Here is a 24,609-nt window from a genome sequence, read left to right as displayed (position 1 = left end):
CTTCCAACAGGAGGTGGGCAGAGAGGCTGGGAGAGGGGCGAGAGGTGTCCGACCATCAGGGAGGGTTCCAACTGCTCCCAGATCCAGGAATGTTACTCAGTCCTTTCTCCGGGAATACACTCCAACACCTCCCTGTTCCCGGTCTCCCGATCCTGCAATCAGCACATTGTCCAAAAATATCACATGAACTCACCATTGAGTAGATTAGTGAACAGAACAGAACCAATTCCTGTTTCTGTTTTCATTTTATTTCACTATTTCCTGGTATTAAGTGATGTTACCGGGAGCAGTGCAGAAACTGCTGACATGCGAGGGCACTGGAAGGATGCCCACCAATGGGGATCAACCACCCACTTCAATGTGTTCACCCGCTGGTGCGGCTGAGCCAACAGCTGCCCATTGTGGACACCAACACTGGCCGTGAACTACCCACTTCTCCCTCCCACCAGGGCTTCAGAGTGAGCATCAGCGCTCCTTCCTCTCCTGCTGGTTTATAGACTCCTGGCACCTGATGGTGCCAACCTGCACCTGGAAGTACCAGTGATGAACAGAAACCCCCAGCTCCCGGACACATGGGTGGTCCTGGGCTGTGGATGGTGTGGCTTACAGGGAACAGCTCCCCTCGGCTGTCCCAGGAGCAGTGGGTCGGCAGCAGGTATGGTCCAGGGCCCTCAGTACAGCCGTCCCGAAGTGGGGGCTTCTCCTCCAGTAATCCTCACTAAGCCTCCTGTGAGTGGGGTGGGGGGACATGATCTGGGGAACCAGTAGCCCACAGTTCCCTGACAGGGAGGCGTTGCAGTCACGTCTGCCTCCCACACTCTCCCTAACCAACGTCCCATAGACCCGTTGCCAGGTCACTGAGACCTAGCCGGGTGTGGACTCTGATGTACACTGTGGCTCAACATGCTGAACACTGAGAGCAGCGGCCACGACAGGTGAGAACCCATCTGATGTGTGTGAGGGTGGGCAGCATCAGACTCCATCCTGACTGCACTTTGAAGGGTGGTACTCACAACAGCTGCCCCTCACAGCTCCTCTGCACCACACTCCATGGATTATTCATCACTTATGGTGACCAGTATGTAATCTTTATATCCAGAGCATTAAATATCACAGATAAAGCACTGATTTATAATCCAGACCGTGAGTGTACAGTTGAAGAAAGATCTACAGCACTGTAGTGGAACAGCTTTAAAGAAGAGAATCTAAAGTGCAGTGCACTCTTTAAACAGTGGGGCACTTGTGGACCCAGGTAGTTGACACACACCTGTGGGCCGCACACCTGTGGGATAGGCCACACCACACCTGTGGGCCGCACACCTGTGGGATAGGCCACACCACACCTGTGGGCCGCACACCTGTGGGATAGGCCACACCACACCTGTGGGCCGCACACCTGTGGGATAGGCCACACCACACCTGTGGGCTGCACACCTGTGGGATAGGCCACACCACACCTGTGGGCTGCACACCTGTGGGCTAGGCCATACCACACTTGTGGGCTGCACACCTGTGGGATAGGCCACACCACATCTGTGGGCTGCACACCTGTGGGCTGCACACCTGTGGGCTAGGCCACTGCACACCTGTGGGCTTGGGCACACCACACCTGTGGGCTGCACACCTGTGGGCTACACACCAGTAGGCTAGGCCACAGCACACCTGAGGGCTAGGCCACCATGCCAACAGTGGCCTTCACACAGATTAAGGAATGCAGTCAGCCTCTTTATCCACTGTCACAGCTCATTACCTATTCCGTCACATTGCCTGTGCTCCTCACACACCGACCTCACTTTCTTGATGTCTCTCAATTGCCGTAATTCAGTTTCCAGCTCCCAATTACACAGCTGAGCCCCAATAATATCTGCCAGCAAACATTCCCAATGTTGTGGAATGTACATCTGCCAACCCCGCAAAGCAATGATTACTCCCCAATGACAGTTAACACCAACACTTTCCACACAACCTGAAAAACTAAAAGCTCCTCTATCATTACAGATCTCCCTGTTATGCCCTGTATAGAAAAAGGTTAACTGTCCCAATAGTTAAAACACTATACAAAAACATGCCATTACTGCAGAGTCAGCGGCCCAGAGCAAGCTCTGGTGGTGGTAGCTGGAGGAAGAAATGTTGTCTCTGTCAGAAAATTAATGTAAACCTTAGAGCTGGAAGAAGTGACCTCTACTGAAAAAATGTTACACCCCCATTGTTTCAAAAAATAAAATCTGCTGTAAGTGTCATAGAGATAAACGTGGCTATAAGCAGTATGTAGAAGCCTCCTGCAGTGGTTTGGAGCACAGTGCCACCTGGCTTGGCTGGTAACGTGATCCATAGCATTCAGGGACTAACACAGGATTGGGCGAACAAAGCTCCCTCCGCTGGTTCTTAAAGTACAAAGTGTAAACAACTCCACGTGTCCATGGAGTGAGGCCGTGGGAGGGGAGAGTTCTTCACCTTCACTGGAACACAGCTCATGTGTCAACCCAGGAGCCTCCATCCCCACAAAGGCTCATGGAACCCGGCACCGGCAGCTCAGGAGGATTGTAGGAATGGTCAGGGGGATTGTAGGAATGGTCCAGGATTTGAGGAATGGTCCGGGATTTAGGGAATGATCAGGGGGATTGTAGGAATGGTTCAGGATTTGGGGAATGGTCAGGGGGATTGTAGGAATGGTCTGGCATTTGAGGAATGGTCTGGGATTTGGAGAATGGTCAGGGGGATTGTAGGAATGGTCCGGCATTTGAGGAATGGTCTGGGATTTGGGGAATGGTCAGGGGAATTGTAGGAATAGTTCAGGATTTGGGGAATGGTGGGATTGTAGAAATGGCCCAGGATTTGAGGAATGGTCAGGGAGATTGTAGGAAGGGTCTGGGATTTGGGGAATGGTCAGGGGAATTGGGATCGAGGTGATGAGGAAAGTTCAGAGGGGATTGTCGGGTGTCAAAGGTACTGTGGGAAAGGAGGAGGGGATTGAAGAAAGGATCGTGGGGACTGGGAAACATCTCAGCAGCCTTTCCTTCCCAAGCCAGTGGCAGGTTGGGGGTGGAGGAGGAGGTCCTTGATTACAGTGTGTCATACAAGTGCAGCGTCTGCTCCAGGTGCTGGCTGATCCTCTGGTAGAAGAGGATTTGTTGCTGCAGGTAGGACTGCATCATGCGCTTGAAATCAACGATCCTGCGCTTGTGGAAATGGTTCATCTCAGCCTGGAGAGCAAATCCCACCACTCGACACCGCCTCTTGATCCCATCCACCTGCTCCTGGTCCATCTTGCCTTCATCACTCATCCTCTGGCTGTCTTTCACCTTGGCAAAGGCACCTGTCACCGACACACACACCGTCAGTCAGCACTCCCACAATTCACCACCGTCCCATCTCTGCACATCCTCGACCTTTTTATTACGTTTTACCAAATACCAATCCCTGCATTAAATTGACAGCACAATTCGACCCTCTGTGGTTCAACAGCACCAGTTAAACACCTGATTCTGGCAACTTTTGTGACAGAATCATTGCCTTATTTGCCCCTCCAGCCCCTGCTTCACCATTTCAACCCTGAATCCATCGCCATGGTTCTGGTATACTGAATTCCAGGAATTAACGACTCAGAGAAGAAATTCCTTCTCATTTCTCAATTCTGAAATGGGTGACCCCTTATTCTGAAACCATGCCCCCTAGTTCCAATACTCCCACTAGAGGTAATGTCCTCAGAACCCACCCTGAACATCCCCTTCAGGATGTAGAAGGCCATTTGGCCCCTTAGGTCTTAGAGCATTCCCATCAGTTCCATTCTCCACTTATTTCTTGTAACCTGCACTTTCTCACATACCTATCAACTCTTTCCCCCCCCCCCCCCCCACCCCCACCACCGATTCTCCTACCACCCACCTACACCAGGAATTTACAGTCGCAATCAGCCTACATGTCTTTGGGATATAGGAGGAAACTGCAGCACCCAGGAGAAATCCACATAGTCCCAGGGAGAACATACAGATCCACACACATAACATGAGATCGGGATCTAATCCAGGTCACGGGAGCTGAGAGACAGCAGCACTACCTGCTGTGGCACTGTGCTGACCTTCAACAAGCCTGACAAGTAAAGGCCTGATCAACTTGCTCAGCCTTTCCCCATTGGACAATCCCTTTATCCCAGGAACCAATCCAGTGAGCTCTACCCTGCCTCCAGTGTGAATATTTCCTTCCTTAAATGTGGAGACCAATCTGTGCACAGTACTCCAGCTGCAGTCACTCCTGGCCCAGCAAAGATGCATCAAAACTTCCTGCTCTTACACTCCCTATTCCTTGTAATTAAGACCAACATTTCACGTTGTTGCTGTACCTCCATGCTGAAAAGCATAACGCTATTACAGCACCAGCGACCCAGGTTCAATTCCGGCTGCTGTCTGTAAGGAGTTTGTATGTTCTCCCCGTGTCTGCATGGGTTTCCTCCCACATTCCAAAAAAAACGTACGGGTTAGGAAGTTGTGGGCATGCTACGTTGGTGCTGGAAGCGTGGTGACACTTGTGGGCTGCCCCCAGGACACTCTACGCAAAAGATGCATTTCACAATGTGTTTCGATGTACATGTGACTAATAAAGCTATCTTCATGCAATAGGACGCCACATCCCTTTGCACCACAGTGCTTTGTCATAATTTACACAATAATTTGTTTTTTCATCTTTCCTTCAAAAGTGACAACCTCACATCTTCTCACATTATACTCCATCTGCCAATTTCTTGCCGATGGACTTGGGCTCTCTACATCCCCCTGCAGACTCTGTGCGTCCCCTCACCCACTGATCTCTGCACCATCAACAGATTTGTCTACACAACCCTCACTCCCTTCGTCCAAGTCAGGAATACAGATTATAAATAGTTGCGGCCCCACCAGTCACTGGTTGTCAATCTGAAGATGATCCATGTATCCCGACTTGCTGCTTTCTGTTCGTTAGTCAATTTCCTGTCTGTGCCAACATATTCCCCATATCTCCATCAACTCCCATCTTGTGCAGGAACCTTTTGTGTGGGACTTTATCAAATACCTTCTGGAAATCCAAATACTCCACATCTACTGGTTCCCTGTTTGTTGTATCCTCAAAGAACTTCAGCAACTTTTTCCAGCATGGCTTCCCTTTCATAAAACCGCACTGTCTCTGTTTGATTGTCTTACGATTTTCTAATAGGTAGTGCTGCCTCTTCTCAGCTCAGTTCAATCCCGACCTCGGGTGCTGTCTACGTGGAGTTTACATGTCCTCCCTGTCACTCTGTGAGTTTCCCAAGGGTGCTCCGGTTTCTACCCACCCACATCCCAAAGGTGGGCAGGTAGGTGAATTGACCGCTGTAGATTACCGTGTAGGATAAGTGGCAAAAGAACAGAAGGGGAGTCGATGGGCATGTGAGAGAGGCAGGGCTACAGGGAGATGAGCAGAGGGGGACTGATCCTTGGGCTGAATGGTCCTCTTCTGTGTTGCAGTAAGTAAGCATTTAAGCATTTCCCCAATGACAGACACCAGGATAACCAGCCTACAGTTTCTTGGATGTTTTATAAACTTTATTTGTACAGCACGGTAACAGGCCCTTCCGGCCCAACAAGCCTGCGCCATCCGATTACACCCATGTTAACTTACTAACCCATACGTCTTTGGAATGTGGGAGGAAACCAGAGCACCCAGAGGAAACCCACGCAGACACGGGGAGAACGTACAAACTCCCCACAGACAGTGATGGATCGCTGTAATAGCGTTACGCTAACTGCTCTGCTACCGTGCCACCCTACTCTCTCTCCCTCCTCTCATGAATAGTGTTGTTACATTTCCAGTTTTCCAGTTCTCTGGAACTCTGGTAGATCCAACATCTCTGTCCAGGGGATTTGTTGGTCTTTAGCCTTGTTAGATGGCCGAGCACCTTTTCCGTAGTGATGAAGATTGTTTTAAGTTCCTCCCTCCCTATGGCACTGGACTTTCTGTTATTATTACTACTGAATATGCAGGGAAAGGAGGGATATGGACCATGTGCAGGCGAAGGGATTTGTTTAATTAGGCATCATTAGCTTAATTAGTTCAGCACAACATCGTGGGCCGAAGGGCCTGTTCCTGTGCTGCATTATTCTATGTTCGATGAATTACTGCCATTCCTCTAGTCCCCAGTCTCACACACTGAGGGAGCAAAGTTTACTTTAACTACCGTCATCTTTCAGCAGTTCGTATTGCCTGTTTTATATTATTTGCTAGCATACTCTGGTACTCTACCTTATCCCTCGTTAGAACATTTTTAGTCATCTTCTGGTTTCTAAAAATTTCCCAATCCTCCAGCCTACCACTAATCTTCACTGCACTCTGTGTCTTTTCTTTCAATGTGATGCTATCCTCAGCTTCCTTCATCAGGTATGGAGGGTGTATCCTTCACACTGTCGGCACTCCTGTGCCCAGGGTCAGTGCAACCACGTGTAACCTCCCCCCCACGGACCCCCCCCCCCCCCCCCCCCCCCCGGGTCAGTAACCACCTCACTTCACTCTCCTATAACAGCCTACCCTTACTCTGAGACTGTGCCCCCTGGTTTAGACTGCTCAGCCTGTGGAAACCTCCTCCCTGCCCGTCAAGCTTGTGAGGTCTCCTCTCATTTTTTAAACTCTAGCAAACACAGTCCCAGTCTGTGCAATCTCTCCTTGTGTGGCAAACCTGTCCTCCCTGGAGCCAAGCACTGAGCCCCAGAGTACAGCACATCAACAGGCCCTTCAGCCCACCATGTCCATGCTGACCCTTTTGCCCATCTACACTGACCCCATTTGCCCACATTAGGTCCATATTCTTCTATACTTTGCCTATTTAATTGCCTGTCTGAACGTTTCTTAAATGTGGTGATTGTACCTGACTCCACTACCTCCCCTGGCAGTGAGTTCCAGATATCAACCACTCTGTAAAAAAAACTACCCCTCAGATTCCCTTTGAGGCTCCTTCCCCTCACCTTAAACCTATGCCCTCATTTGTAATACCGTTCAAGTTTATTGTCATAGGCAGAATCAGATTCATTATCACCAACTTATATGAGGTGAAATGTGTTGTTTTGCAGCAGCAGCACAGTGCAAGGACAAAGTTATTATAAATTACAGAAGTAAATAGTGCAAAAAAAAAGAATAATGAGGTAGTGTTCATGGACCGTTCAGAAATCTGATGGTGGAGGGGGAGAAGCTGTTCCTGAATCATTGAGTGTGGGTCTTCAGGCTCCTGTACCTCCTCCTCAATGGTAATAACAAAAAGAGGGCATGTCCTGGATGGTGAGGGTCCTTAGTGATGGACCCCTACCATGAGGAAAAGATTTTGACTATCTACGCCTCTTATAATCTTATATATTTCCATCAGCTCACCCCTCAGACTCCTTCACTCCAGGGAAAACAAGCCCAGACTGTCCAATCTCTCCTCATCACTAAAGTCCTCCAATCCTGCCAACATCCTGGTGAATTTCCTCTGCACTCTCTCCACAGTGCAACCACATCCTTCCTGTAGTGTGGGCACCAGAACTGCACACGGTCTGGTGAATGTTGGCTGCACTCCCTCTTTAAGTATATCCCTTTTCAGGTAAGGAGACCAAAACTGTACACAATACTCCCGGAGGTTCTCACTAACGCCCTGTACAACTGCAGTAAGAGTGATGCCCTCGTCATCGCTCACTGCGCCGGTAACATTGGCCTTCAGTGATGTATACAAGCACATCCAGATCCCTTTGAACATCAATATTTTGCAGTGTCTCACCATTCACAGAATACTCTGCCTTGCTGCGGTGGACAACTTCTCACATTTCCACATTTTATTGCCTGCTCACTCATCCCCGGGAAATCTCTTTTCATTCTCCTCTGTAAACAGTCTCAGACTTCTGAAGGTGACATTTGGCCCCTCAGCCAATCGTTATAGGTTGTGAACAGCTGGGTCCCACACACCAATCCCTGCAGCAGCCCATGAGAATGATCCAGTTGTTCCCACTCTCCATTTCCTGTCTGACAACATGTTTCCCTATCACAAGTCCACAATGACTTAGCTCAGTCCAATTATTCTGTTCAACGACAACTTTCATTACTGATTCCAGGATTTTCCCTTCCATTGACATCCAGCTAACAAGTCAGACATTCCCCATTTGTCTCTCCTTCTTTCTTAAATAGTGGGATCACATTTGCTCCCCTCCGATCCATAGGAACAATTCCAGAATCTGAAGGATTTTGGAAGAGGTGGCCAAAAGATTCACCATCTTTCCTGTATGCACACAGTCTTTTTCCCAAGGTTGGGGAATCAAGAATGAGAAGGCATAGGTTGAAGGTGAGAGGGGAGAGATTTGATAGGGATCTGAAGGAGTTTTCCACCCAGAGGGTGGTTCACGTATGGAATGAGCTGCCGGAGGAAGTGGTTGAGGCAGGTACATTAACAACATTTAAAAGGAATGCACCAAACACAAGAAAACAGGGCTAGATTAGATGGGAATCTTGGTCGGCATGGATCATGGGGTTCCCAGGATTCCCGAGTGGTCAGCTCCACTAGCTTCTACTTCTAGTACCCTTTGTTTAAGAAACACCAGCTCCCTTCAGTTCCTCTTTCTCACTAGACCCTTAGTTCTCTGGTTTCTCCAGCAGGTGTTTTGTATCTCCTGTGAAGATGAGACAAAGTTGTAACTTAATTCCTCTGCCATTTCCTTATTCCCGTTATGAATTCTGTCTCTGTCTGAAACGGATTCACATTAGCCTTCGCTAGTCCCTTTTTATGCAAAGTTCTCTCAGATGGTGTATGTTTCCTGCCAGTCTACTCTCCGATTCTTTCTTCCTTTTCCTTATCAACTCCTTTGTTGAGTTCCAAATTGCTCCTAATTATCGGATCTATTGCTATTTCTGGCGACTTCGGAAGCATCTTCAGTGAACTTAATGCTTTCTTTTATTTGGAGACACAAGAGATTCTGCAGATGCTGGAATCTGCATTAACACACACAAAATGCTAGAGGAACTCAGCAGGTCAGGCAGCATCTATGGAGGGAAATGAACAGTTGATGTTTCTGTTCAAGATCCTTCATTAGGACTGGAAAGGAAGAGGGCAGAAGCCAGAATAAGAAGGTCAGGGGAGGGGGAGGAGCACAGGCTGGCAGGTGATAGGTGAGTCCAGGTGAGAGGGGGAAGGTAGGTGGTTGGGGGAGGGGGATGAAAGGGAGTAATGTAACAAGCTGAGACTATGTTCTTGACCTTCTTCCTTTCCACTCCTGATGGGGTCTCAGCCCGAAACGTTGACTGTCCATTTCCCTCCACAGACGCTGCCTGACCTGCTGAGTTCCTCCGGCACTGTGTGTGCTGCTTTATTTTATTTCTCCTGTCAGCTTGGTCCACTGTTCAGTTTTTGTACTTTAATGGAATATTCCTTTAACTGCCAGGCATCGTCCGTCCACAGTCACACCCTTCAATGTCTTCTCCCAACCAACCACAGCCAGCTCCCCCCTCATAGCTTCATTCCTTCCTTCATGATTTCAGACTCTAGGTTTGGACTGACCACCATCTCCTCCAAACTCAACGTACAATTCTACTATATCATGGTCACTCTTTCCCAAGGGCCCCTGAACAATGAGGTTGTCATTTAACCCTTCCTCACTGTAGAAAACAAGATCTAAAATAGCCACCTTCTTCCTGGTGTCTGGAAAATTGCTTCTTATATAATTTCATGAATTTGCCCTCCTTATAACCTCTAATCTGACTTGTCCAGCCTACATGACGATTAAACCCACCCATAATAACTGCATTATCCCTGATACACACCCCTCTAATCTCCTGATGTTTGCCATCCTATCATTACTACAATTTGATGGTCTATAAATACCTTGCACTATTTTCTGCTTTTTGCTGCTTCTTAGTTCGACCCAAATTGATTCTAATTCTACATCATGACCCATCAAGCCCAGAACAATCCCCAGCCCTGCACCAGCTCTCCCTCCTCTACAGCACCACCCAACCCCGTTCTCCTTTTCCCTTCTCCTTCCTAAACGTGGAATATCCTTGAACGTTCCGTCCCAGCTTTGGTTACGTTTACGCCATGGCAGCTCCATGGGTCGCTCTATTTGTGCCCTTAATTCATGTGTTTTATCGTGAATGCTTTGAGCATTTAGACATACTAACTTTAACTTTTGAACATTATTACTTACTTTGACCCCATTTGCCACTTGCCTTTCTGCTACTTACTTTGCTAACTACTTCTCCAGCTTCCAGTTCCTGCTTTGTTTCTCTCTTTCCTGAATTCCTGTTCCTGTCCCACCATCAAACTAGTTTAAACCACCCCCCCCCCACCCCCACCCCCACCCCCAAAGAGCACTAGCAATCCCCCTGCGATCATCTTGGCCCTGGTCCCACTGAGGTGGAACCTGATTGATTTGTACAGGTCCCAGGTCGCCCAGAAGCAGTCCCAATGCCTCAGAAATCTAAAGCCCTCCCTCCTGCACCCTCTCCTCAGTACACTGACACCGAGTTGACTGAGCACTTCAGGAGAGGCACACCAACTCCCAGCTCCCTGGGCAGGGACCCTGCATGTTAAGGAGACATTCTGTCAGGCACCCCCCCACCCCCCCAGGAGAGAGTTACATTTGAAATCTGCAGGGGGTGTATTTGGTGGGGGGAGTGGGGGGAGTTTTCAGTGGGTGGAGGGGCTTTCACATGGAAGGGTTACTGGCAGCCCGAACATAGCGTGTTGGGAAGAATGCCCATCCCAAGAATCCAAGCCAACGTTACTCGCTGCAGAAACGGTACCACGCATCCTGACAGGGTAAAAACCCAAGCTGGGCCCACCAAAGACTGGCCCTTGCCAGGGTGAAGACAGAGTGCGAGTGTGGGGGGAATAGCTCACCACACAGTGAGGCCAGGGTTAACGCAAATCCAGAACTTCTCCATGTGGGGACCTCTACAAGACCACCACATTCCTCAGAAGATGGGGACAAGAAGAACAAGGAAATAAATCAGTAGGAAAATCATAAAATGACAAGTGACTTGGCAAAATCCCAGAGCTGAAATTTGAGCAAATGCTTATCAGAATGAGTGGGCAGATTGGATGCTGTCCATGTCTCTGTGACAACTGGGTCACACTCACCTTCAGAGGGTTTATGGCTTCAAGTCCCAACAAAATGAATCCCAAATCCAAAACAATACTCCACTCTGGAACCCAGGGGGTGCTGCATTGTTGGAGGGGCACTGTACTACTGGGAGGGGCAGTGTTGAGGGAGCCCTGCACTACTGAGGGAGCCCTGCACTACTGGGAGGGGCAGTGCTGAGGGAGCCCTGCACTACTGAGGGAGCCCTGCACTACTGGGAGAGGCAGTGCTGAGGGAGCCCTGCACTACTGGGAGGGGCAGTGCTGAGGAAGCCCTGCACTACTGAGGGAGCCCTGCACTACTGGGAGGGGCAGTGCTGAGGAAGCCCTGCACTACTGGGAGGGGCAGTGCTGAGGAAACACTGTCAGAGGGACAGTGCGGTGGGAGTGGTGCAAGAACTCACCCACTCACACACACCCAGACCCAGACACATACACACACAGACAGATTCACACCCACACACAATCGTATACACCCACACTCAGTCACACACGTTCAGAGACACACAGATTCAATCACAGTTATGTAACAGATATACACACACAGACACACACTCATACACATAGACACTCACACAAATACACACATAGATTCACACACACAAACTTTACTCAGAGCCAGGGATTACCAGGCAACAGTTAATCCCCATGATCTGAGACAACTGAGCTGGTAACGAGATCCTGTTCCTGCGCCTATCTCGTGCACCTGAATTTTGGTTTTAATTTCCATACACAAAACAAGTAGGCATGTGGAGCCAGACAGCTGCCTCAGGCGAGTCCTCTCATTGAGGAGTGATGTCAATAGTTCTCAGTGTCGCCCGAGGGCTCTGCTCTTCAGCTGCCCTGCTCCAGATCCACAAACATAGCCTGGGTCTAGTGTTAGAGACAGATGTTTCAGAAACTGGGCCAACTCTCTCCCTGCTGCCGCCTCGCTGGAACCCAAAGCAGCTCCTATCTTGCTCACAGGAACATCCTGATTCTGTGTTCCAGTGCGGTTTGAAGGACTGTGCACAGTCTGGTTTCCACATTATAGAACTGGATATGATAGGCCTGGAGATTGTTCAAACAGGATTTACTAGAATGAAGTCAAACTGAGAGCTTCTAACATGAGTGAAGCTGAAGGGCTGGGCTCAGTTCTCCAGAACAGCCTGGCTGACAACAGGCAGTGTTAAGGTGGTGTGTTTTGTTAGGAGCACACATACAAACATGTAAATTAGGAGCAAGAGTTGTTTGCTGGGCCCCACAAGTCAAGGCTGATCTGACTGTAACTTCAACTCCGCATTCCTGTCCAGTAAACCTTCACCTCATTTGTTTATCAAGAATCTGTTTATCTCTGCCTTAAAAATATCCATCATCCTTTAAGGAAGAGAGTTCCAAAGACTCTCAGCCTCTAAGAGAAAAATAATCACCTCATTTTCTGCCTTATTTATAAACAATGATCCCTAATTCCAGCTTTTTCACAAGGCAACATCCTTTCCACATCCACCCTATCAAAGAGCCCTCAGAGGATGTTATCTGTTTCAATCAAGTCAGCTCCAACTTCCTGATCTCCAGCAGAAACAAGTTCAACTTTTCCTCACAAGACAACCCACCCATTGGTTTGGGGTGAGAGATGAGACCAGAACTGGAACCATCACCATAACAAAGCCAGTGTGAGACCAGCTTTCGATGTCATCACATGCTGTCCTTCATCGTCGGATCCCCCGTACCACCGGCCCAGTGGCACTTTGGATGGCCAACAGGGCGATGTTTGGAAGCCCACCTTTGGCAATGACCAATGAACAGTTCCCTGCTCTAGGTTGCTGATAAATGTATCCAGGAAAGTCACAATACTAGCTGGTGGAGGGGGCTCTCTGTGTCAGCACTAGGAGTGGGGAGGAGTCGGTACCTCCAGTCCGGCACTTCCTCCTTACAGACTCTCCAGGGAAAAAAAAAATCACCCCTGCACCTACCTGTAAGGATTCTGTACATTTCACCTCTAACTCTTCCAAACTCAAGGAAGTACTGGCCCAGATCCCTCACAGCACAAGCCTGTCATCCCAGAAACAGATCTGGTGAACCTTTGCTGTACTTCCTCCATCAGGAGAAAGGAGACCAGACCTGCTCACAATGTTCCAGGTACCGTCTCACCAGGGCTCCGTATAATCAGAGTACGATGTCTCTTGCACTCAAACACTCTTGCAACACAGACCAACATTCCCTTTGCCTTTCAAGTTGTTTGTTGTAACTTCTCTTTAACTCTGAGTGAGTCATAAACACAGTCACTCAGATCCTTCTGAGCACCAACAGCTTTCAAACTCCCATTTAAAAAATCACTCTGCCTTTCTAGTTTTTCATCCAAAATGGATGCCCTCACAATTGTTCACATTCTATTGCCAGCTGCCATGTACTCGTTTCACTGAGCCTTTCGATATCCCCCGAAATCCTCCTCACAATCTGCACAGACACCCAGGTTTGTGTCATCAGCAAACTTGGATACATGACACTTGGTTCCCTGATTCTAGTCACTGAGTTACATGGAGAACAACTGGGTCCCAGGACCAATCCCTGCAGCACCCACAGTCACCCAAAAATGACCTGTACTCTGTTAAAAAGTGCTCAATCTGTGTCAAATGTTAGTCCCAATACCCTTCAACGTTGTTCAATAATCCCTTGTGTGACACCTTAGAGAAGAGATTTTTAAAGTCCAAGGGGATCCCACTAGTTCTCCCTTATCTGTTCTGGCTACAACTTAAAAACTCCAACAGATTTTCAAATATTTATTGTTGTACAGTGCAGATGGGGCAGGTAAATGGGACTAGTGGAATAATGTTTCGGCACAGACTAGAAGGGCCGAATGGCCTGTTTTCTGTGCTGTAGTTTTCTATGGTTTCTATGGGGCAGGTGTGTTGCTGTATAACACTGGTGCACAGTACCAACAGGTACAGAACTGCCCATGTAACACCGCTGCACACAGGTCTTTTGCTGGGTTGCACTGGGCTCCAGTACTGTTGATGCAGGTCTAATGCTCTGTAACAGTGGAGTATATAACCGTGACGATAGGTCTCTCATCAATGACTCTGGAGTACAGTACCACTGGGTACAAGGGGGTTGCTTGATAGTATTCCCACACAAGTGGCCACCTACATCATAACCACATATTAGAATGTGACTGACCTTTAGCCACTATGGATATTCATTCGTACAGCAGTACCTCCAAAGCAACCGGTAGTTTACACCTATTTATGCAGCTGTACAGTAGTGTACACCAGTGTTACACGCTTACAGATCCATACTCACCAGAAATGAACCCATTGTAACTATGACAAACCAGTACTGGAGTGTAGTTAGATGACAGTACACCTGTAATTAACAGCAGAGTTATACAGCAATACACCTCTGTACAGGACTCCCTTTATCCCAGTTATTGAGCCAGATGATGAACAGCTGGACTCAAACACAACCACTGTGGCACCCAAAGTCACAACCAGTACAGTACTGGTAGGAGACACAAGAAACTGCAGATGATGGAATCAAGAGCAAAAAAACAAACTGATGGGTCAGACCCACGTGAAGGATCTGAACCCAAAATGTCGACTATCCATTTCCAACCACAGATGCTTCCTAACCCACTGAGTTCCTCCAGCATAGGGATGGGTCTATCACTGTATAACACTGGGGTACAGTACCAGTGGGGACTGGGGTGTCGCTGTATAACACTGGGGTACAGTACCAGTGGGGATGGGGGTGTCACTGTATAACACTGGGGTACAGTACCAGTGGGGATGGGTCTATCACTGTATAACACTGGGGTACAGTACCAGTGGGGATGGGTCTATCACTGTATAACACTGGGGTACAGTACCAGTGGGGACTGGGGTGTTGCTGTATAACACTGGGGTACAGTACCAGTGGGGACGGGGGTGTCGCTGTATAACACTGGGGTACAGTACCAGTGGGGACGGGGGTGTCGCTGTATAACACTGGGGTACAGTACCAGTGGGGATGGGGGTGTCGCTGTATAACACAGGGGTACAGTACCAGTGGGGACGGGGGTGTCGCTGTATAACACTGGGGTACAGTACCGGTGGGGACGGGGGTGTCGCTGTATAACACAGGGGTACAGTACTGGTGGGGACGGGGGTGTTGCTGTATAACACTGGGGTACAGTACCAGTGGGGACGGGGGTGTCGCTGTATAACACAGGGGTACAGTACTGGTGGGGACGGGGGTGTCGCTGTATAACACAGGGGTACAGTACTGGTGGGGATGGAACCCCACCAAATTAATTACTTCAAATTTGGTCTGTAGTCAGAGACAAGAGGGTGTGACTGTGAGTGAGGCAGGTAGGGGGATCCAAGAGGTAGTGCTGGAGGAGCCTCAGTCCACGAGATTGTCCAACAGGTCTGAGATTCTTGCTCCCTGTGCAGGTGAGAATGGAGGCTGTAGGAAGGATGAGCAACCGAACCGTGGCACCGTGGTTCAGGGAGCCACTCAAAAGGGGACAGAGAAATGTAGTTGTAATTGGGGATAGTATAGTTAGGGGATCGGACACAATTCTCTGTCACAAGGAGCGAGAGTCTCGATGGCTGTGTTACCTGCCTGGTGTCCAGGTTTGGGATATCTCGTCTGACATGCAGAGGAATTTGGAGTGGGAGGGGAAAGATCCAGTTGTTGTGATCTATGTGGGTACCAACGATGTGGGCAGAACAAGGAAAGAGGTTCTGCTGAGGGAATTTGAGCAGCCAGGGTCTAAATTAAAAAGGATAGTTTCTGGATTGCTACCTGAGCCACGTGCAAAATGGCACAGGGTCAATAAGATGAGAGTTAAATGCATGACTCAAAGATTGGTGTGGGAGAAGTGGGTCTCAATTCATGGGACATTGGCACCAGAATTGGGGAAGGAGGGAGGTGTTCCGATGGGACGGGCTCCACCAAAACCATGCTGGGACCAAGGTCCTGGCGAATCACATAATTAGGGCTGCAGATAGGGCTTTAAACTAAATAGTAGAGGGTGGGTTCAAAAGATTGGAAAAGTATGGATAAAGTAAAAGGGACGGAGCATGCAGGAGAGGTTCCTGAAGTCTCCAGAATAAAGAATAAGACAGAAAGTTTAGAAAGGGAGAAAAATTTAACTTCAGGCAACATGGAGGCAAATTTGAGAAGGGTGGTGAATACAGGACTGAAGGTGTTTTATTTGAATGCACACAGTATACCTAAAAAGGTAGATGAGCTTATAGTGCAGTTAGAAATTAGCAGGTATGACGTGGGCATCACAGAGTCGTGGCTGAATGAAGATCACGGCTGGGAGCTAAACATTCAAGGATACACATCCTATCGAAAAGACAGGCAGGTGGGCAGAGGGGGTGAGGTAGCGCTGTTGGTAAAGGATGAAATCAAATCCTCAGCAAAAAGTGACATAGGATCAGAAAATGTAGAATCCTTGTGGGTAGAGTAAAGAAACTGCAAGGGTAAAAAGACTCTGATGGGAATTGTATACAGACCTCCAAATAGTAGCCAGGATGTGGGGTACAAATTACAACAGGAGATAGAAAAGGCATGTAAAAAGGGCAATGTTACAGTGATCATGGGGGACTTCAGTATGCAGATACTGTAGACTGGGAAAATCAGGTTGGCACTGGATCCCAAGAGAAGGAATTTTTAGAATGCCTATGAGATGGCTTTTTAGAGAAACTTGTGGTCGAACCCACTTGGTGTTGTACAATGAACCAAATTTGATTAGGTAGCTTAAGGTAAAGGCAGCCTGAGGAGGCAGTGATCATAATATGATAGAATTCACCCTGCAGTTTGAGAGGGAGAAGCTAAAATTGGATGTATCGGTATTACAGTTGAGTAAAGGTAACTACAGAGGCATGAGAGAGGAGCTGGCCAGACTTGATTGGAAGGGGACCCTAGCGGGGATGATGGTAGACCAGCAATGGCAGGAGTTTCTGGGAGTAATTTGGAAGACACAGGATCATCCCAAAGAAAGCTGCAAGGGAGGATGAGGCAACCGTGGCTGACAAGGGAAGTCAGAGACAGCATAAAAGCAAAAGAGAGGGCATACAATATTGCAAAAATTAGTGGGAAGCTAGAGGATTGGGAGGCTTTTAAAAACCAACAGAAGGCAACTAAAAAAAGCAATAAGGGGAGGAAAGACGAAATATGAAGGTAAGCCAGCCAATAATATAAAAGAGGATATCAAAAGTTTCTTCAGATATATAAAGAGTAAAGGAGAGGCAAGAGTGGACATCGGACCACTGGAAAATGACGCAGGAGAGGTAGTAATGGGGAACAAAGAAATGACGGACTAAATAAGTATTTTGTGTCAGTCTTCACTGTGGAAGACACCAGCAATGTGTCAGAAATTCAAGAGAGTCAGGGATCACAAGTGAGTGTAGTCACTATTACTAAGGAGAAGGTGCTTGGGAGCTGAACGGTCTGAAGGTGGATAAGTCACCTGGACCGGATGGACTACACCCCAGGGTTCTGAAAGAGGTAGCTGAAGAGATTGCGGAGGCATTAGTGGTGATCTTTCAAGAATCACTAGGTTCAGGAATGGTTCCAGAGGACTGGAAAATCACAAATGTCACTCCACTCTTTAAGAAGAGAGGGAAGTAAAAGACAGGAAATTATCGGCCGGTTAGCCTGACTTCAGTGGTTGGCAAGATGTTAGAGTTCATTATTAAGGATGAGGTTTCGGGGTATTTGGAAGCACATGATAAAATAGACCAAAGTCAGCATGGTTTCCTTAAAGGGGAGATCTTGCCTGACAAATCTGTTGGAATTTTTTGAGGAAGTACCAGGCAGGATAGACAAAGGAGAGTCAGTGGATGTTGTTTACTTGGATTTTCAGAAGGCCTTTGACAAGGTGCTGCACATGAGGTTGCTAAACAAGATAGGAGCCCATGGTATTACAGGAAAGGTACTAGCATGGATAGAAGATTGGCTGACTGGCAGAAGGCAAAGGGTGGGAATAAAGGGGGCCTTCTCTGGTTGGCTGCCGGTGACCAGTGGTATTCCGCAGGGGTCGGTGTTGGGCCCACTACTTTTCACGTTATATGTCAATGATCAGGATGATGGAATTGATGACTTTGTGACCAAGTTTGTGGATGATACAAAGATAGGTGGAGGGGCAGGTAGTGTTGAGGAAGCAGGGAGTCTGCAGAGGGACTTGGGCAGGTTGGGAGAATGGGCAAAGAAGTGGCAGGTGGAACACAGCGCAGGGAAGTGTACGGTCATGCACTTTGGTAGAGGGAATAAAGGCGTCGACTATTTTCTAAATGGGAAGCGAATTCAGAAATGGGCGGTGCAAAGGGACTTGGGAGTCCTAGTGCAGGATTCCCTAAAGGTTAACGCGGTAGTCAGGAAGGCAAATGCAATGTTAGCATTCATTTCGAGAGGACTAGAATATAGAAGCAAGGATGTAACGCTGAGGCTTTATAAGGCGTTGGTCAGACCACATTTGGAGTATTGTGAGCAGTTTTGGGCCCCATATCTAAGGAAGAATGTGGTGGCATTGTAGAAGCTCCAGAGGAGGTTTACAGGAATGGTCCCAGGAATGAAAAGGTTAACGTAACGAGGAGAGTTTGATGGCTCTGGGCCTGTACTCACTGGAGTTTAGAAGGATGAGGGGGAAATCTCACTGAAACCTTCTGAATACTGAAAGGCCTGGATAGAGTGGACATGGAGAGGATGTTTCCAGTAGTGCGAGAGTCTGGGACCAGAGGGCACAGCCTCAGAATAGAAGGACGTCCCTTTAGAACAGAGATGAGGAGGAATTTCTTTAGCCAGAGGGTGGTGAATCTGTGGAATTCATTGCCACAGATGGCTGGGAGACCAAGTCATTGGGTGTATTAAAGTGGAGGTTGATAGGTTCTTGATTAACACGGTATCAAAGGTTACGGGGAGAAGGCAGGAGAATGGGGTTGAGAGGGAAAAATAAATCAGCCACGAATGAATGACGGAGCAGACTCAATGGGCCGAATGGCCTAATTGTGCTCTGTGTGTTATGGGATAGGTCTGTCACTGTATAACACCGGGGTATGGTATCGGTGGGGACGGGTTTGTCACTGTACAACACAAGGGTACAGTATTGGTGGGGACGGGTCTGCTTCTGAATATTCCTCGTGTACAACTCTGTCTAGAGCCCAGTACTGTATCAACAGGTGAGTGATGGGTGCAGTCCATCACCTTATCCTCTCCCTGGTGACTGCTCTGCCTGGACCTGCTGTTGATTAAGTGTGTGCACTACCAATGATTCTGGGCCTTGTTTAACCGATTCCGGATAAACACAGAGGAGAGAGGTGAGCAGCCCAGAGATGAGCCCCTTCAATACGTGAAGTTAAAGCCTGGTGAAGGAACTTTAACGGTTCCACCCCGTAAACCGGTCAGCCCAGTCTAAGCAATGCTGACGTGCTTGCTGAATAATGTGTTTGTGACGAATCCTGCTTGGAGCAGTCACCAACACAGAGTCTGTGTCATAAACACCACCCCACTCCACAACTTGTCTTCCAGCACCCGAGCTCTCTGGCGCCTCGGTGGAGCTCTGCCCCAAGTCTGTTCCACCACCAGTCCCTTTATCTCGGACCCAGAGCCCACCAGGACCTCTCCCTCCTCAGCTGGGGCATTACCCAGTTAGGGGCTGGGGGACAGTGACTGCCTGGCTCCATAATCTGCCGCTCTGCAAGATCTCAACAGCGCAGACTCCTGACCTAACATCATTGTTCTGGGCTGTACACTGAGCCGTTTGAATGTACGGTGACTGCTGGAGAATATATAATTCTGGTGTAAGTATCTGGTGTCAGTCATGGTCACAAAATGCACCTCAGTGGTCCCTTCCCCGTCACTCTGGGCCAACTGTGGCTGCACGTTCCAGCAGTGTGTAGATGTGAGGGGGCCCGACAGACCCCCAGGTCACTGGGGATGGATGATAACTGCTGGCAGTGCAGTGATATCACCACTGAACAGCCAATGAAGCAGGTTGGGTGGTGTCAGCTCCTCCCACAGGACCCCAGGAGATCCGGTGACTCCATGGGTGGTGACACCGGGGAGTCCTTCACCTACATCCGGCCATAGTAACCTTGGCAACCTCAGCACATTCCAAACTGTCTTATAATCTGTCAGTCAGCACCGACAAAAACAAATCCAGTAACCTTAGTAGTGCAGGAAACACTGCAGCCTTTACTTAGTACTGTTCCTGCCAACAGTGTGACCCTCCCTCAATACCGCCCCTCTCACAGTGTGACCCTCCCTCAATACCGCCCCTCTCACAGTGTGACCCTCCCTCAATACTGCCCTTCCCACAGTGTGACACTCCCTCAATACTGCCCTTCCCACAGTGTGACCCTCCCTCAGTACCGCCCCCTCCCACAGTGTGACCCTCAGTACCGCCCCCTCCCACAGTGTGACCCTCCCTCAGTACCGCCCCCTCCCACAGTGTGACCCTCCCTCAGTGTAACACTCCCTGGGTAATGCCCCTCCCACAGTGTGACACTCCCTAAGTACCACCCCTCCCACAGCACGGGGCTCCCTCAGTACTGCCCAACCACCGGAGCAGAGGCCAGGGCTTAATGCTGAAGCCTCTGGTATGGGGGTTTGAATGCAGAGCTCTGACTAACGGTGGGAGTTACTCATTGAGCTGAACCGTCAGGTTGCCCCAAGGTTCAAAGGTCAGGCCGATGTAGCACCAGTCTGTGAGCCATGACGATGCACATTGGTAGGAAGTGAGAGCTCCCTGTCTCGGTCATAGTCTCACCCAGAGGTGTTGCCAACCAACAGGCAGCAAGTGCCAGAGCAGAGCCATTGCTTCCTGGGCTGCGTGGAGATCTCATTACGAGAGAAATAGATTAAAGGTATCTCTGACGGTGATTGAGCGTTACCTTATTTACCGGTGAGAGTGGAAATTCTGGAATCAATAATGGGACAGAGAATTGGCAGGTACTTTATATTGAGTACAGGAAGCTCATGTGGATCAGTTACAGGTGAATTGTGTCTAACTACTGTGAATTTTTGATGAAGTAACAGGGTCATTGAAGGAAACCCAGTTAGTGTGGCCCATGTGGACTTTCAAAAGGCATTTGATAAAATGCCACATAACAGGTTTGTCATCAAGATCAAAGGTTGTGGAATAAAAGGAGAGAAGCAGCAGTAATAGAAGACTGGCTGAGTCACAGGAAGGACAGTAGTGGAAGTTTGTTTATCAGACCGGAGGGGGAACTGGGGAGTTCCCAGCATTCGGTACCAGGATCATTCCTTTGTTTAACATACATATCAATGCCTTGGGTCTGGGTGCACATTGCACAGTCTCCATGTTTGTGACACAAAACTTGGAGGTGTCATTAACTGTGGGGAGTGTGGTAGTGACGGCAGGAAGATGTGGGCAGATAGGTGGCAGAGAAACAACACAGAGGAATGTGATGAGTTCCATTTTCATGGGAAGAATGAGAAGAGGTGAAATAAACTGGAGCCCAAGAGCAGAGAGACAGCAATAAACCGGCATAGTGCGCTGAAAAAGGGAATCGAGAAAGATTACAAAAGCACCTGGAGGGTGCAGGGTATCGGGGGCTCGGGGACTGGGATTAGCTGGACTGGTCTCAGGTAGAACAAGTTCAGTGGGATGAAAAGCCTGCTTCTGCACTGTAACCACCTGCGATTTTATTTCTACTTAACATCAGAACCTGATCCCACACCCCACTCATTATCCCATTCATCACCCCTAATTGTCAAACTCAGACTGAAGCCTCCTCCTGCACAATGAACACACCAGAACAACACCAGGGAAACTCCTGCAGTACACTTCAGCACATCTTGGGGTCTGCGGTGAACTGGGTTTGAAGTTTCCAATGTTTCCTCTGGTCAACAGGCAGGAAGGGCATTAAGTTGGTCACAGTTTACAGTGTAGCTCAGCCCCAGCTGAGGGGGTGCCCTGCGTTTCCCCCCCCCCCCCAACCCCAGTCCCAGCAGCTCCCCTGCTGAAACAATCTGTCCCGTCCATACAACTCTTCCTGTTTCACACACTAGCTGGTACATTAACTCTCCACTTATCACCGTTCTCTCAGTACAGCTCCCACCATCCTCCCGCAATGTCACACACTGTTCAGTTTGTACAGCTGTCTCTGTGTGGCACACTGTTCCTTCCGTTCAAATGCCTTTATGTAATGCAGTCCTCAGACAATATGGTCCCTTGACGTTGGGATGTTGCAGTACACACAGTGTTTTATTTAATCAGCATCAGTCCCCTGTTAGTTCATACAGTTTACCATTTAACTGTCCATACAATTCTCAGTCCAAACTGATTTCCATGAACCACACTCTACATTGTCCCTTCCAATCCAGGCTCCAGTCTCGCAACTACCTCCCTGTGCACTGCCAGTGTCACCCCTGTCCAGAAGCAGATGTCAGACTGCAATAACTGCCCTTCAACTTCCACTGATACAGACCTAAGTAGCAATGGAAAGACGTGGCTGGGGTTTTAAACTGTTGCTCTTTCTCCTCTCCTTTGTGCTGAGCCCCCATCTGGGAGACTGAAAAACACCATGATGCTGGAGGAACTCAGCAGGCCAACCAGCATCCATGGGGGAAAAGCAGGCGGTCAAAAAGGGTCTGACCCAAAACGTTGCCCGCCTGCTTTTCTCCATGGATGCTGCCTGGCCTGCTGAGTTCCTCCAGTATCATCGTGTTTTTCATCCAGATTCCAGCACCTGCAGTCCTTTGTTTCTCTAGTACATCTGGGAGACTGGCCACCTCACTGAGGGAGAACCTTCTGTCTAGTTACATAGGGGAGACGTGAAGCAACCAGGGCCTGGGGAGCAGGCTGAGCATTGATGGAGATGACCTTACCTTTCTGGACATGAATGATGTCTGGGAAATTGGACAGGAGGCCCTGGTACAGAGACAGCGTGTCCAACATGTGGAAGAGGTCATTCTTGGGCTGCTGAGCAAACAGCTCGCCAATGGCTTCGTAGGTCTTGCCGGTGATGGAGATGGCTCTGTTGAGGGAGACGGCCAGGTGCGGCTGGTCCATCTCGAACGCCTGGCTGATGGAAGTGAAGGCGTTGCCCAATTTCTGGAACTCCTTCCTGAAGCCGCCGGCGTGTTTGCGGCACAGGTCTGAGGCTACGCTGCTGAGCTGCAACACACTGTCGTCCAGCCTCTTGGAGAAGGCTTTGAAGGCGTCCACCCTCTCCTCCACGTCCTGCAGGTCCTGGTGCTCCTGCGGGATCTGGATGGTGAGGAAGGAGTTGGCGCCCACCAGCTCGTCTCTCTCGGTGCGCCTCTTGCCCTGTTTCCAGGCGCGGTCGTCCGTGCAGGTGAGGAAGTGTTGGAAGCCCTCGTACTGAGACAACACCGGGTGGCTGGTCATATGGTCCATCCACAGGATCAGGCGCCTCCTGCGCTTCTCTATGAAGTCGTCCTCAAAGCGGCCGGTGGCCTGTTTCTCGGGCAGGTGCGGCACCGAAATGACGGAGAACTTGTGGAGCAGCCGGTTGTGCAGCCAGTCGAAGTGCTTGTAGCGCCGGTACACCGGGTAGTTGGTGAGGCTGGGGGTCAGCTTGTAGGAGATGTAGCTCTTGATGCCCTTGAACTTGGTCTGCTTGGTGGGCTCCTCGATGGTGCAGGTGAAGGGCCGCGGGTTCTCGCTCCACTGCGGCCCGTCCGCGCTCATCACCACTGAGTAGGTCTCGGCCGGCCGCAGCACCGACGGCACCTCGCCCAGGATAAACGCCTCACCGCCCGAGCGCACGAAGCTGGAGAAGCGGTTAAAGTTCCTGCCCACGGCGCCGCGCCGACCCGCCGCGCTGTCCTGCCGCTCCAGCCACGGCTTCGGCCGCAGGTTCACCCCGGGGTAGGGCAGCGCTGGGTGCCCGTGGCCGTTCGGGGCTGCGCTCACCCCCGGCTCGTCCGCCACCGTCGACGCATCGTCCCAGTCGTCCCAATCATCCTCGTCCTCGTCCTCGTAGCTGGCGGCGGGGGACGGGAGCCCGGGGCCGGGCGCCCCGCTGGCCGGCAGGATCTGCACGTAGGAGGCGGGGAAAAGCCCCCGGTGCCCGCGGCTGTTGCGGCCCTCCAGCCAGCCGTCCAGCGAGTCCTGGCTGAACACCAGCAGCTCCTCATTCTCGCTGATGCTGATCTCCTCGGGGTTCTCGCTCTGGAAGCTGTACAGAGCCCTGGCCTTGGCGCACGCCATCGCCGAGGGCGCCGGGGGTCCCGGGGTCGCCCGCACCCCCGTCCCGCCGCCGCCCGGCTCCCAGTGTCCGACGCCGCTCCGCTCCCGGTGCTCGGTGCCCGGCTCCCGACGCCGCTCTGCTCCCGGTGCTCGGCTCCCGGCGCCGCTCCGCTCCCGGTGCTCGGTGCCCGGCTCCCGGCGCCGCTCCGCTCCCGGTGCTCGGTGCCCGGCTCCCGGCGCCGCTCCGCTCCCGGTGCTCGGTGTCCGGCTCCCGCTGCCGCCGCCCGGCCGTTGCCAAAGTTTTGTTGCCAAGTTTCGCAGCGAAGTTCTCGGCCGCCCTCTAGGCTCCGCAGTCCGGGACGGC

At 50.0% G+C, this 24,609-nt stretch overlaps 1 protein-coding gene across 6 annotated transcripts; it reads right to left on the bottom strand.

Annotated features, from left to right (window-relative positions):
- Positions 1-227: 227 nt before the first annotated feature.
- On the bottom strand, positions 228-24,402 carry snx33 (sorting nexin 33). Of its 6 annotated transcripts, none has more exons than XR_007958490.1 (3): positions 22,919-24,402; positions 1,420-3,316; positions 228-1,381 (listed from the first exon to the last, which is right to left on the bottom strand). XR_007958490.1 is itself a non-coding variant. In XM_052042691.1 (2 exons), the coding sequence occupies exons 1-2, from the start codon at positions 24,264-24,266 to the stop codon at positions 3,063-3,065; spliced, it is 1,602 nt and encodes a 533-aa protein (XP_051898651.1). In that variant the 5' UTR covers positions 24,267-24,402; the 3' UTR covers positions 228-3,062. The 6 variants fall into 6 exon arrangements, 1 of the variants encoding a protein (XP_051898651.1); XR_007958492.1 differs by having other exon boundaries at positions 228-1,343; XR_007958491.1 differs by having other exon boundaries at positions 1,458-3,316.
- Between the last annotated feature and the right edge of the window lie 207 nt (positions 24,403-24,609).

The sequence above is a fragment of the Pristis pectinata genome, chromosome 32 (genome assembly GCF_009764475.1).
Source record: "Pristis pectinata isolate sPriPec2 chromosome 32, sPriPec2.1.pri, whole genome shotgun sequence".
Lineage (NCBI taxonomy): Eukaryota > Metazoa > Chordata > Chondrichthyes > Rhinopristiformes > Pristidae > Pristis > Pristis pectinata.
This window is presented reverse-complemented; position numbering and strand designations above follow the sequence as displayed.

Bases quoted from the DNA above. Each gene is read 5' to 3' on its own strand.
- snx33 (XM_052042691.1), bottom strand. From the start codon at position 24,266: ATGGCGTGCGCCAAGGCCAGGGCTCTGTACAGCTTCCAGAGCGAGAAC. The intron at 3,317-22,918 runs GTAAGGTCATCT...TGTCGGTGACAG, and splicing joins CATCATTCATGTCCAGAAAG to GTGCCTTTGCCAAGGTGAAA.